The 12,930-nt window shown below is 48.9% G+C and overlaps 1 protein-coding gene across 2 annotated transcripts in view; it reads right to left on the bottom strand.

Annotated features, from left to right (window-relative positions):
• LOC116849129 overlaps positions 1-12,930 on the bottom strand; it is an 18,619-nt gene that overhangs the window by 3,591 nt on the left and 2,098 nt on the right. For both annotated transcript variants that reach the window (XM_032825985.1, XM_032825986.1), the window contains exons 2-5: positions 6,263-6,471; positions 4,800-4,935; positions 1,330-1,463; positions 1-214 (exon numbers count right to left, since the gene is read on the bottom strand). The exon at positions 1-214 ends at the window's left edge or, in 1 of these variants, runs on beyond it. In XM_032825985.1, the coding sequence (XP_032681876.1) occupies positions 1-214; positions 1,330-1,463; positions 4,800-4,935; positions 6,263-6,471 (693 nt within the window). The remainder of the gene's footprint in view (positions 215-1,329; positions 1,464-4,799; positions 4,936-6,262; positions 6,472-12,930) is intronic.

Below are 12,930 nucleotides of genomic sequence, written 5' to 3'. Positions count from 1 at the left end.
GCTCATAGTGTATCACCCGTGGCCGATCCTCCTCGGTGCTGACCTCCGTGCTCTGCCAATAAATGTCGTATATCGACGCGCTGCAGCGTATCTTCAGCTTGCCGCTCATAAAGTGCTCGTGCGTAACCAGGAACTGGAGCCCGATCTGGGAGATCTGCCACTCCGACTCGTTCGTGTCGAGCGGGCTGTACGTGCGGACGTGCGACTTGAGAGGCTGCCGGGGAGAGAAAGAGAAACACACGTGATGCATTACCGTTTGTTCGCAAGCTGCAGCAGCAGCAACAACAGCTCGAGCAGAGGCAACAACAGAGCCGCGCCGGATTAAATCGATCGAGCCTCGTTAATCGACTCGAAAGCGAGCGATGAGCCGAGGACGTACAGAGGGAACTGTTATAAAATAGAAGTGTCTAACTCGTGCGCGCGAGCGAACGAGGGCGGCGGATCGAACGCGAGAGGAAGGCGGATGAATAGATGGTAGCCCTCGCGCGTCCAGTTAGACAGCTCTGTGTTAAGAGATAAAATAAATACCGATGTCGTATAGTGCGAGGATGGAAAACTATTTTTGCGCCGCTTTGTGTGTGTGTTGGTGCTGAACGCTGGTTAGCTCCCGCTGGATAAATTCTCAGAAACGCGGCGATTTCGCTTTCCTTTCCCCTTTTTCTCTTTTTTCGCGGGTCGCGCGTCCGCGTCTAACACGCGAGATAATTCGCGCACGAGTGCATTAATGTAAGGTGATTACGAGAGCTATTTTAATATTTATCTCAAGTTCTAAAAACGCGCCTAATTCCGCAAGGGGAAGCAGCTCTCGGAGAATTTTATCTCTAACGTTTAAATTGAAACACTTTTTAATTAGAGATTGAGAGAAAGAGAGAGAGAGAGAGAGAGAGAGAGAGAGAGAGAGAGAGAAATGAGAAAAAGGAGAAGGGAGAGGTTAGAGTGCAATACTTCTCGGGAAATATTAAAATTCTCATACGTTGTAAATTATTGCGCCACTTCAAGCTGCCTCGGATGAAATTCAGGAAAGACACGCCGTGAGCATTGCAAGATTGATCGATGCTGATTTACGACGTCGAATTTCCCGATTTTCCACAACGGGAGCACGTCGCTCTCCGCGAACTTCGGAACTTCCCGGCAAGGAAGAGAAGGAGAAGGAGGAGACGGAGAAGGGAGAGGAACGTATCCCATAAGCTCCCTTGTCTCCGACGTTTGATCAGGGATAATGGATCAAAGCTGAGGTAAACTAAATAGAGGTATCCGATCCCCCGTGCCGCTCCTTTCCGTCCCCTCGTCTAACCGCACGCATTACCATCATTAGTAGTTAGAGCATACCTGCCGATCGTTGATATACCAAGTGAGATTCGCGGCGGGTTTGCTCCGGCCGGATGTGCAGTTCAAACGCAGCGGATCGTCGATACGGTATTTCCTCTTCAGGCCCTGTATCGACGGCATCTGGGAGGGTAATTCTGCAAAGGTAAGAGACTCCACGTACACAGGGTGTCCCGGGTGTCGCGACCTGTACGGAGGATGTTTTACGGTCGGCCCCCTCTGCGGAGGATTTCGATATCGACTTCATACTGCCAGCCAGTTTTAGCCCGGCATCAAATCGCACAGCTCTCGAATGATACTCTCAAGCCTGACACTCAAAATCACGTGCGCACCGCTTTGGGAAGAAGCGACGGATCGCGGCGGAAACTTTCATACGACATTTCCCGGACGAGGTACGCCGCGGAACTTCGTACTTTGCTGCGATAACACAGTCGGTTAAAAATGTTCCCGATACTATCCGTTTTATGCTGGTCTAAATTTATTCTGGCGTGCAACGATAGATCGCGCTTACGGAGATATCTCAGAATGGACGCCATGACTTTTTTAACTGGTCGTTCATTTCGCTTTATCAGCTTGACGCAAATAAATGGCTGTTGTCAACAATCACGGTGTCTACTTACTTTCGAGATGTCTCTGCGCACACCGTGTTACATCAACATACACGCGACACAAAACGCAACACTTTTTCATATTTCCTTCAATAACGCAAGTGAGTGTGAACTGTTTTGCGAACGAGTGCACCGCCAAGTCCGAGTTGGATTCAGACGCATGCAGCTATCAGCGAAGCAAAGAAACAACTTGTCATACTGACCAATATGTTGATGCAACACCTTGTACACCTTGTATATGTGAACGCGCATCATAACAAGGGCATACGCGAGCATGAGTGCGACGCGGAGGAGAATGCGACTTGTTTCACCTTTGTGCGTCAATTTTTCGCCGAGATATGGCCGTTCGAATTTTACGTTTCTTTGCCAACGAACGATGCAGGAGCACGTGCACGACATACACGTCCGAGCCGCGAACTTCACACCTCGAGCGTTCCTCTGAGCGACAGCGCGTACGTCAAAGGGAGCGGCGCGCAACATTGTCACAGACCGTAGAGATATCAGAGAGATTTGCCGCGTTCGTCGATTTCTCCGCTCAGAAAAATCGCAGAGAGGTCAAACAAAGCGCGACTGAAAGTCGTCCCGCATCCGATGAGACGGCGATCGTTTCCCCAACTGGTCGTTTTAAGTTTAAAAACCATTTTACAATTGCGTGGCCATAAGTGGTTGTAAGTGTTCACGACAACCAATCAGAATAAAACAATCAGTGGATAAAACACTCTAACTGGTTGGCCGTTACGTTCAGGATCACGTTTACGCAACTGTAGCATGGCCTTAATCTACAATGTACTCTTTGCTTCTTGTTTCTTGTTTTAGTTTAAGGTTTGACTCGGAAAGAGACAAAGAGAAAGAGACAGGAAGCAAAAAGAACATTGTAGATCAAGCTTTAAATTTGCGCTCTTGAGTCGGAGATATATCGACGATCGAAAGAGCGATTTCAATTGTGATTCGCGCGGAAAGCGAAAAGAAACGAAACCAATCGTATTGACCTCCCGTTTGTTAGCATATCAAAGTGAATTGTAATTTAATTCTGACGAGCCGCGTTTCAGTTTCCCGTTGTGTGCCTCGATTGTGTATATGAATGTAGAAATACCTATTACGCTGCCCGGAGCTCAGACTCTCTCGGAGCGAGTACGGCGCGAATGGAGTTGCGAAATTGTCGCGAAGTGTCAAAGACGTCCTCCGTGCGCGGTCTTGCAGGAGTCAGCTTTCACGTCAGCGGAAATATCGACGGAAGCTATCGTATTCTTCGTGAGTCTCAGCTTCTCGATATTATAAATGGTTAAATTAATCCCGCGCGAGAGAGAAGCGTTCTAATTTCAGAGTTACGAATCTATTAACACGTTGCCTGTCGTTTTTGCGGATGAAGTGAAGCTTATTAATAAGCTTCGGGCAGGAGAGTGTTGAAATAAGGACCGCTCTATATTAAAGGCGGATTAACAATTTATCATCCAGCCACATTTCTGACGTTTAACGTCCAAAGAAAGGAGAAAAGTCCTCTGCTTTCCCCTCGTTTATAATTGAAGAAAAATGTTCGTAAAATTTGTCCAGGAGTTTTCATCCACGAGTAATTGTGCGTAATCAAGACTCATTAGATCCATGACACTCTGTGAATATGGTACGTGTGTATGTGTGTGTGTGTGTAAACCCGCAAGAGATTGCGTGCGACCGAGTCGTCATCGCCCCGGCCAGACTTGACCATAGCCGTCGTTCACCAAAGGCAGGCACGGCCGAAAGTTTCGGCGGCGTCGCGCTGGTTGGTCGATATACACGTCGACGAGGAACGTTCGTTTTTTCACGCGTATACACGTCGGTGATACGAAAAATTTGATCCTTATACAGCGGACAGACGCGATTCGCGTTCGCGTGCTCGGCCGTTCCGCTATCGGCATTTGGCGAATCGTGTCGCGCGCGCATACACACACACACACACACACACACACACACACACACACACACGCACGCATGCAGGTACGCGAGTCGCGTTATACTAGTCGCGCGCATCGTCGCCATACACACCTCTCTTCGCGAAATATTACTTCTCCACTTTTTACGGGGGACGTAAATTCGCGCGCTTCGTCGCGCCTTTACGACGCGAACGCGAGCGAATAAAAGCGTCGTTGCTCGCGACGCGAGCGCGAGAATTGAATAGTCCGTTCTCTTTCGGATGATTCGCGTCGCGCCATCCGAATGTGCTCGGATGCGCGCATGCAGACGTACCGTTCTCCCTCGGACTCGCGAGTAAAGCCGGTTACTCGACGCGAGCAATTAGAAAAGGAGCAATTCTCTCGGAGAGAGAAGTCCGCGTAATATCGGAACAGATTACATTATATATTCGAAGGAGTCCACGAGAGAGACGCGATATAAACGCTAAATTTATCGGACGCGATATTTTAGCGGAACCTCGAAAACAGCGACACGCAATTTACGTCGTTGAATTATTACCCGACGCGATTTCCTGTCAATTTCGAAAAACGAGTGTCGCTTACGATGCATTTCCGTTTTTTTTCTTTTTTGTTCCGCGCTTGCAAAAGAGCCATCTGTTCCCGCGACCCCGTTACAGCCGATCTTGAATTATTGTCAAGCGCGAAGGTTTCGTCCGGCAAACGGAACGGGAGCGCGATTTAAATAGCGCGCTTATTGTTATCTCCCTTATCACGGCTCGATATTATACGGCGGTACGTGCGCTGTTAAAAACATTAAATCGTGCCGGGTAATAACTCTCTAAACGTGTTTTTACGCAGTCGATGGCGGCAGCCAAAGTTATTAATGTACGGCGCGAGGGCGCTGAGGACCGAGTTAACGTAAACGAGGAGGGTAAGACACACACACACACGCATATCCACACACCACACGCGCACTTACCAACGACGTTCATCGTCGCGTAGACTAAAGCCGTGTGGAAGGAAGGTGCATCGGCTGATACCTCGCAGCTGTACTCGCCCGCCGCTTCCAATTCCAACTTCGTCAGCACGACTTGCGTCGCGTTGCTCTCGGTTTTCTGTGATACAACGGTAATTCATTATGATGCTACCTACATCTCGACGAGGCAACCTCGTCCCCCTTGTCGCAGTCGTAGTCGTGGTCGTCGCTCTCGTCGCGTTGTCGTTCTTGTTCGCGTTGTGATTATTAAAGTTGAGAATTCTCAGACGTGTTTCGAGGCGCGTAACGTGTTTCCACGAAGGAGCAGTCCGCAAAGAGCCACGTTGTGCGCTCGCATCGTTCAATTTGCTAATGACCGTTAATCGCGTGCGAGAAGCATCGACTTGATATTGGATATCAATCTTCGTTCATGTCCGAAGAGCACGCTTGCCATCTCGCGTTTACCTCTCGCGCTCTTTCGCTCAATATTCGCGCTTTTTTCCTTTCGATTTCGTCGGCCACCGATCGCGTCGCAGCTGCAGATAACAATTATCGTGGCGAGATTTCCGCCCGAGTTTTGCCGGGGTGTCCCGCGCTTCACGCGGAAAAAGAACGAGTGCCCGGGGGTCGTGACGATGTTGACGATCGCAAAAATGACACGACGTGCGAAAAGACGATGAAACACGTGCGCGAGCGCAGCAATCAAAGTGATCTGTTTGCCGAGCGTGACGAGGTCGCTCATCTTGCCACGTAGACGTTCGTTAAACGAGTATCTCGTTAGATCGTAAGCGCGAATTCTAAATCGGACTCGAGCACTCAAGTGCGAGTGCTATTAATGATCAGTCCACTGTGTGAGACTGCTGTAATAATGGGACAGCTGTATAACACGGTTGAAAAATTCCGGGGAAAAAAAGGAGATTTAACGAAACGACAGCGAAAGGAGAGACAGAAGGGAGAAAGAAAATGGAAGAAAGAGAGAGAGAAAGAGATCGAAAATGGGCAACACGCGCACACACGAACTCTCGGCGAGAGCCATCAGTTACCTTCGCACAGGCAGACAGCTCGAATTCAAAAACTTCGATCAGCCGGTTTGTACCGGCTTTCCCGCGGTACAGCTAGGAACTGTACGTTACAACGCGTTCGGGTGTTATCGTTCCATTCGCAACTTCTCAACCGCAATAAATCCTCACCCTCTGCTTTCTCTCTCTCTCTCTCTCTCTCTCTCTCTCTCTCTCTCTCTCTCTGTTTCTTTCTTTCTTTCTTGTTTTCGCTGTATCTCCTTCTTAACATCGTTTTTTTTACTCTACCTGTCCCGCCGGAGTACGAAAGGATCTCGAGATTTCGCGGAGGCCCGCGGGACAGACCACGGAGGGTTGTAAGTTCGTCAGTCAGATGTGGTTTGCGACCGGCGGTTGCGAGGATGTATAGGTGGGTAGGCAGAGGAAGGTAGATAGGAGAAAGCTCACCTTCACCGTCAGATTTCCGATGGGGAAAGTCTTGACGGCCGGATTCTCATTCGGGGCATAGCGATAAAACTCTCGACCCCCTTTGTACCACTTGACGGCGTACAGCGGGTCTCCCTCGGTGTCGTACCAACAATTCAGTATCGCCGAGTCACCCTTCTTCACGGCCGTCGGTATCTTGATGCGTACCTCGCGCAGACCCGAGCAGATTCCTGGGGAAAAGAGAAAGGAGACGTCCAGTTAGTTAATTGTATTGCATTTTATCGCACGTCGGCATCTGCGGCCGTGAATCTGGGTGTGCGTGCGTGCGTGCGTCTGTGTTTGTGTGTTCTATGTATAAGGACTGATTGTCGTTGAAACGCGACAGCCCCAACTCAACCAGACCAGCAGGGTTGCCTCGCGACTCCGGGGTTTGCAGGCTTATCAGAGCGGACGATCTCGGCGGGGTTATTAGTGTATGGGCCGGGCAGAGCAGACGCGGGGAGACTCGCGTATGGATCCGAATCTCGCGCGATTCGTTCTCCCCCGCTCCCCCGCCCCCACTTGCCCGCTCCTTCACCCCGCGCCCCGGGGAAGAGAGGAAATGAAAGTCGATGGTGAGTTTCTGCCGTGTCATGTCGTGAGAGGCGGAATATCGCCCGCGATGCATACCTCATCGATTACGCCCGGCAGACAGCGTGCCTCCCGAATAGGAGGAAGAGAGCGCGGCAGAGTTGCATATCTTGGCAGAGCGTGAGCGCTTAAAGGGTGCCACGTCACACGCTCATAATATTTTATAACTATCGATCTTAAAGCTCAGCCGATGATCTATCCTAACCCGGTATCCCCTATGGACCGTTCTTCCGTGACTCAACTTCGCTAAATGCATCCTGCTTTCCTCTTCCATCCCACACACACAAACACACACATACACGTGTATCAGTATATCACCCATCATCAGCGCACATCTCGCCACCTACCACTTAATTTATATATCACACATGACGACATACGGTAACGGAAATTAATAATTTATCTATCGGAATCTCTCGCGCGCTGCCTTTAAATAAAGAACATAACGCAACTCCCCGCTCTGCCGCCGCTTCGTTTCCTATCGTAATAGCGCGACGTTCGGCGAAAGGGAGGACTGATAAAAAGATACATTACGTTAATTGAAAATTTTCTCAGCTTGTGTTCCGTGGACATTGTAAGGAAGCCTCATCTTTTAATTAGATCAAATGATCCTGAGACAAGCGCGCGTATGAGAATAGCTCGCGGCGACCAAGAGAGAGAGAGAGAGAGAGAGAACTTGTCGCCGGGCTTCACTGACGCAGCTGCCGCTGCTTCTGCTACACACCCGACGACGACGTCGTCGTCGTCGTCGTCATGGTCGTTGTCGTTGTCGGCGGCGGCAAGAGCGACATTGGTTATCAGGGCGACATCGTCATTACGTGAAGCCCAAGTAATGAAAGCGAGCGCGAGTATAATGCAAGCCTGCGAGGAATAATTTCTTATAATAAGCTCCCCCTCCTCCCCCCGCCGCTCCTCATCCGCGGCGACGGCAGCGGCGGCGGATTCGAAATTATTCGGCGAATCCCACGGCCGGCCGCCGGAATCCTCTATCGATCGCGGATAGAATCCTTCCCACGTTGTACCGCCCCTGTCCCCCGACTCACCCCCTTCGACCCCGCCGCTACCACTGCCGCCGCCGCCGCCGCCGCCGCCGCCGTCGCCGCCGTCGCCCTCGCGCCCCGCAACGCCGTCATCGGCGCGCTCTATGCGCGCGGTGCCGACCAAATTTTCTCATTCACGAGAAATGGGATCGATCTCACACACGCGAGAAACAGAACTTACGCGTTTTCGGGCGAATTTCGTCGCTCGGAGTGCGCGCGCGAGAACTGGGAAATTTCCGCGCGCGCCGATATATATTCAAACGATCGTTCACCCTTTCACGGGTGTGAGGGAGATTCGCTTCCATTCTACCCCTGACTATTTACGTCGCGCCGTTTTGCATAAAGGATTACGCCACGATAAATCCACAGAGCGTTCCGTTATTTCGCCCGCCCGGTATATAAATAAGAATTTCCATCGTCGGCTCCATCGCACCCTCCCGGTCCTGCTAATTTCCCTATTTTTTCAAACGTATACATTATGAAATGTGTACCCGATATATATAGTCGCGTATATCGCGAAACGATCTTTCTCTCTCTCTTTCTCTCGGGTAAAGAGAAGCACGTTTGCGTGCTGCAAAACTCGGAGTTGCACAAAGCAGAACGACGTATCCCGTCGCCGATATTTAACCAGCCGTGGACGCGGTTGACCCTAAATTAATAACGTTTCCTCCGACCTGGAAGCGACCCCTGACATCTCGGCCAAAAGCCTCCATGCAGATGATTCATACAAGCACAAATAACAAACGGTAATTTGGACATTTTCTCATTCGCGTTTGCTCACCGCCCGGCTCTCCTCCACTATTTCCTGCTGCCATTTCGCGAGAGAGAAGCTCGACGTTTCTTTCCGCGGAATCGATATAATCCTAGTCCTAGCCAGCATCGCGGATTGGACGAAAGTTTCGTGGCGGAGTTGTACGGAAATATTGTCCCAGCGCGTTAAAGGGCGCGACGATCCGCCGAGCGTAATGTCCGTGCTCCGTTTATAGAGGCACTTTGCGGAGCTTACGGGTATTTAGTTACAAAACCACAAGCACTCTCACCGACGGTCGTTAGCCGTTAATAAAAAGTGGATTTGCGACAGGCGCGGGGCCGGCCAAGAAGATGGAGTGAGAGTCGCGTCTAAGTAGCCCGCGTCCTAGACTGCCGGTCGTCTGACGCCCAACTGAAAGTGACACGAGCGTGCCGTCTCGCAGATGAGACAGATAAATACGCACGAAAACGTAACGCGACGTAGGGGGTGGCAGCACCCCTTGGTTTAAAAGACAGCCGCGACATTAACACTTCGACAATCGCGCTTATCGTGAGCAATTTCGCGTCTGCCGTCGACAGACTTTGATCTCTCTCTCTCTCTTTTTCTTTCCCTTCCTGTCTCTTTCTCTGTCTCTCTCGTGAAGCCTATCTAAAGAGATGTGTTCTCTTTGTGTTTTAATATTATTATTTTTGCAAGAATCAATTCTCACTTGGCTCAAGGTATAAGAACAGCAATGCCTGAGCGCTAATAACACTGGTATCTAATTATGGACATTCTTATTGTTTTGGTCTTCAAGACTCCTGACCGCGGAGTTTTTGATTAACGAAGTCAGAAGCGAAAAAATATACGCTAAAAATATTTGCAATATATCTTGAAATAAATAGATGTATCCAGGAAATGACACTTACCGTTGATCAAGCAGATCTGTAAAATAGTCCGAATATTTTCCTTCTATTAGAATGATCGATAACTAACTGTAGAAATGTAACATGCAACCTTCCTCTTTTACCTTCTCTCATAGTGTTGCCATGTTAATTTTACGATTATTTATTGATTGTTAGAATAAAAGAAAAGTGTTTTGACCGTTTTACAAGTCTCCTCGATCGATTGCAAGTATCTTTTTGTAAACATGTCATTTTATTTCAACGTATTTTGCAAAAATGTTTAATATGTATTTTCTCGCTATTCTGATGTCATAAATAAAAAAGATGGTCGCGAAGAAGGGACTAGAAACTTTACGAATATGTAAACTTTTAATATAGAGAGAATACATTTGTTGAATTATACACTTACTCTACATTGAAAGTTTAAATAGTTATATTATAAAGCCAAAACAATAAAAATGTCAGGAGTTAAACAGCAGTGTATACCAAACAGTGTTTGATATTTTTATCTGAATCTTCTAATGTCATTACTTTTGGAAGACGTTCTACTTTCTCTCAATGTTCGTATTCGGGTATGAAACCGCGTAGTTTTTAATGACACTCTTTTTACTCCGAATCACTTCTCTTTACATTAGCGTTTCCTGGTTTTTGCATCACATCTCTCTCGTTACCAGTTGGCATAACCTTTAGATTTAATGACTTCTAGTATAGAAGAAACAGATACATGTTTGTTTAAAGACGCCAACGTTCTTTTATCTACCTTTATATACTTTTTATCTACCTTTATATAGTAACAATACATATAACTTTATATATTACAATTATAAACTTTTGTTATCGACAAGTATTCCCTTATCGGGCGATAACCCGCCGGCAGAATGAAGTCACGCGTATACGACAGCGACACTGTCAAAGTGTTAACATTCGAACCCAATCGAGCCCAATTTCCTGTTGCCGAACGCTCGACTGTCGTGTTGTACTTTCTACGTTAAAAAAAAAAAAACATAAACAAAGGCGCCTCGCAAACAATCGACCGGTGTCGCGATTCCGTTTCCGTTTGGTGCGCGTCCGAATTGGCGAAAAGACGCACGGCCGCGGGGGCTGGGTAATATCGGCCCGTGCTATTGAGAGAGAGAGAGAGAGAGACAGGAGAGAGGAGAGAGAGAGAAAGAGAGAGAGAGGACCGAGCACGGAATCGGAATATCCGATGTCGATACGGCGAGAGCGAGCGCGGCTTAATTCGCTTACACTAACAGCGATACGCTCGGTTTAACGGGCTCCCGCGCAATGAATGCGATCGCGGCCGATCGAACAATCGGACGCGGATTCGCAGGATCCGGATATGACGTTCGCTAGAACGATCGGTTTAATTAGCCACTGAAGCAAAGTGGCGAAAGGGATCGACGAGCACGGGAACATACCGTCGTCCTATAAAGGGCGAAACCCGTATCGCGCCGTGGCGCGCCTCAACGACCTCCGTGCGCTCCACAACGGGGGTCTCTTATCTACCCCGTACCTGGCAAAAGCCCGACTTGTACGCACCGCCGACGACGAGTGCACCAGCACGCACGCACGCACGCACGCACGTCGCGCGCTTCGTGCCACCACGTCACGGGATTTCTCGAACGGGAACGTTATCCATTTTCGGCTGTGAGATAGGTCGGAATGCCGTAATAACGGAACAATCGCGAGACCGTCGCCGCTACCGTGTCGTTATCTGCGTTATAAACGACTCGCGCAGATAACGACCAAGTTACGTTTCACCTCCTTGACGAGGAGCCAAAGAAACCAGAGAGAAACTCGCGTCGTGCGACTGAGTCGAGTCTCTTTTCTTCCTGAGGGGATAGATTTCCACATGCCAACGCAGTATATGTATGTATGTGTGTGGATATGTATGTATGTATGTATCGGTTAATATCACACCGCGATCGTGGTCCCATTGGAAAGCTCGTAATACCGTAGTAAGAAAGGGGGAATCGACGCGCTCTCAAACGCAAGACGTTTGTTAACGTCAGGCGCGCGCTCTCGAGTTTCCGTGACACGAATGGTCGCGTGGGGTATATTTTACACCCCATTTATCAATCGCCATTATTTGTAGCAAGTATCGAAAGCGCTATAATTTCAGCGAATTTAATTCCCGATACTGCACGAGCATGAGAGGGAGAATGTCTCTGTGTGCATGTATGATTTTTTCGCGTAAGGATGAATTTTTTGTTGCACAAGGAATGAGAGGAGACGTTTGCGCGTGTTTTTTGAGCTTCAAGAACCGCACTCGCGCAAGGAATTTAATCCCCGGCTCGTTACGCTCGCTGCGCGCAAGACAAGTTTCTTATCAGCATCGCGAGAACGCGAGCATAATGCGCTAGTGATTATTCAAACTTTGCTTAATTAACCGGGAAGCAGGTCTTATTGATAATTCCAACGACGTCGCGCAGCAAGACGAAGAAGTCCTCGGCTGATGCAGCTGCGAAAGGGAGTAAATTACACACCGCGCGCGACCGACCGCTGTCGTGTGTCGAGCAAGTTTATCGTCCGAGAAAGTTAATACCGCCGAGTCGCGAGTTATGAATTGGGAGGAAATGCATGCTCCGAAAAAAAGAGAACTCGGGAAAAAGGAGACGCACGGATCGACGACGTGTGACACACATCCGTCGTCTTTTCCTGAACGAGAAATTCATCGCGCCTGAGAAATCGGATTGCGTAGTTAACTCGCGGGGTAATCGAATAAATTTGATTATCGGTGACGTCGGTGAAGAAGACATCAATGAGAAAGAAAAAGAGAGAATATGAGGGAGCTAAACGAAGACGTCCATCAGCGTGAGGCACAAATCCGTCCATGGCGGCGAGCCGGTCGCTCTAACTGGCGCGTCGTAAAATCGCATTCGCCGGAATGCCATTAATGCGATTATGTTTGAGGAGGCAGGGACATTCGTTAAATTTGTTAATGCCCTATTACGGGGAACACGCCCGCACGTTTTACGGCGAACGGGCAACGACCCACGTCGCCACGTCGTCGTCTCGTTCCGAGCGACGGTCCTCTCATCCGCTGATTCAACACTCGCGAGAGAGAAGAGGATCCTTCTCATCTCGTCCCTGACGTGTGCGTCCCACGTCTTCTGGCGTTTTCTCTTTTTTTCTTTTACATCACGTTCCCTTCTCTGCTCGTGAACGAAACAACGCCCTTGCGTACGTTTCATACGCCGCGAGATTTGTCCCACGACGTCCGGGCAATCCTGCTGCCCGACATCGGGCCCAACGATGGGCCCGATGATGTATTGCACTGCAGCGACGTTTCGTAATCTTCGTACGTATTACTATCCGCGAGTGTATATATATATATATATATATATATATATATATATATATATATATATATATATATAT

Source organism: Odontomachus brunneus, unplaced genomic scaffold, assembly GCF_010583005.1.
Source record: "Odontomachus brunneus isolate Ranch 3 - 2012 unplaced genomic scaffold, Obru_v1 Obru_scaffold_107, whole genome shotgun sequence".
Classification (NCBI taxonomy): Eukaryota; Metazoa; Arthropoda; class Insecta; order Hymenoptera; family Formicidae; genus Odontomachus; species Odontomachus brunneus.
The sequence above is the reverse complement of the archived record's forward strand: the minus strand, read 5'-3'. Positions and strand labels throughout refer to the sequence as shown.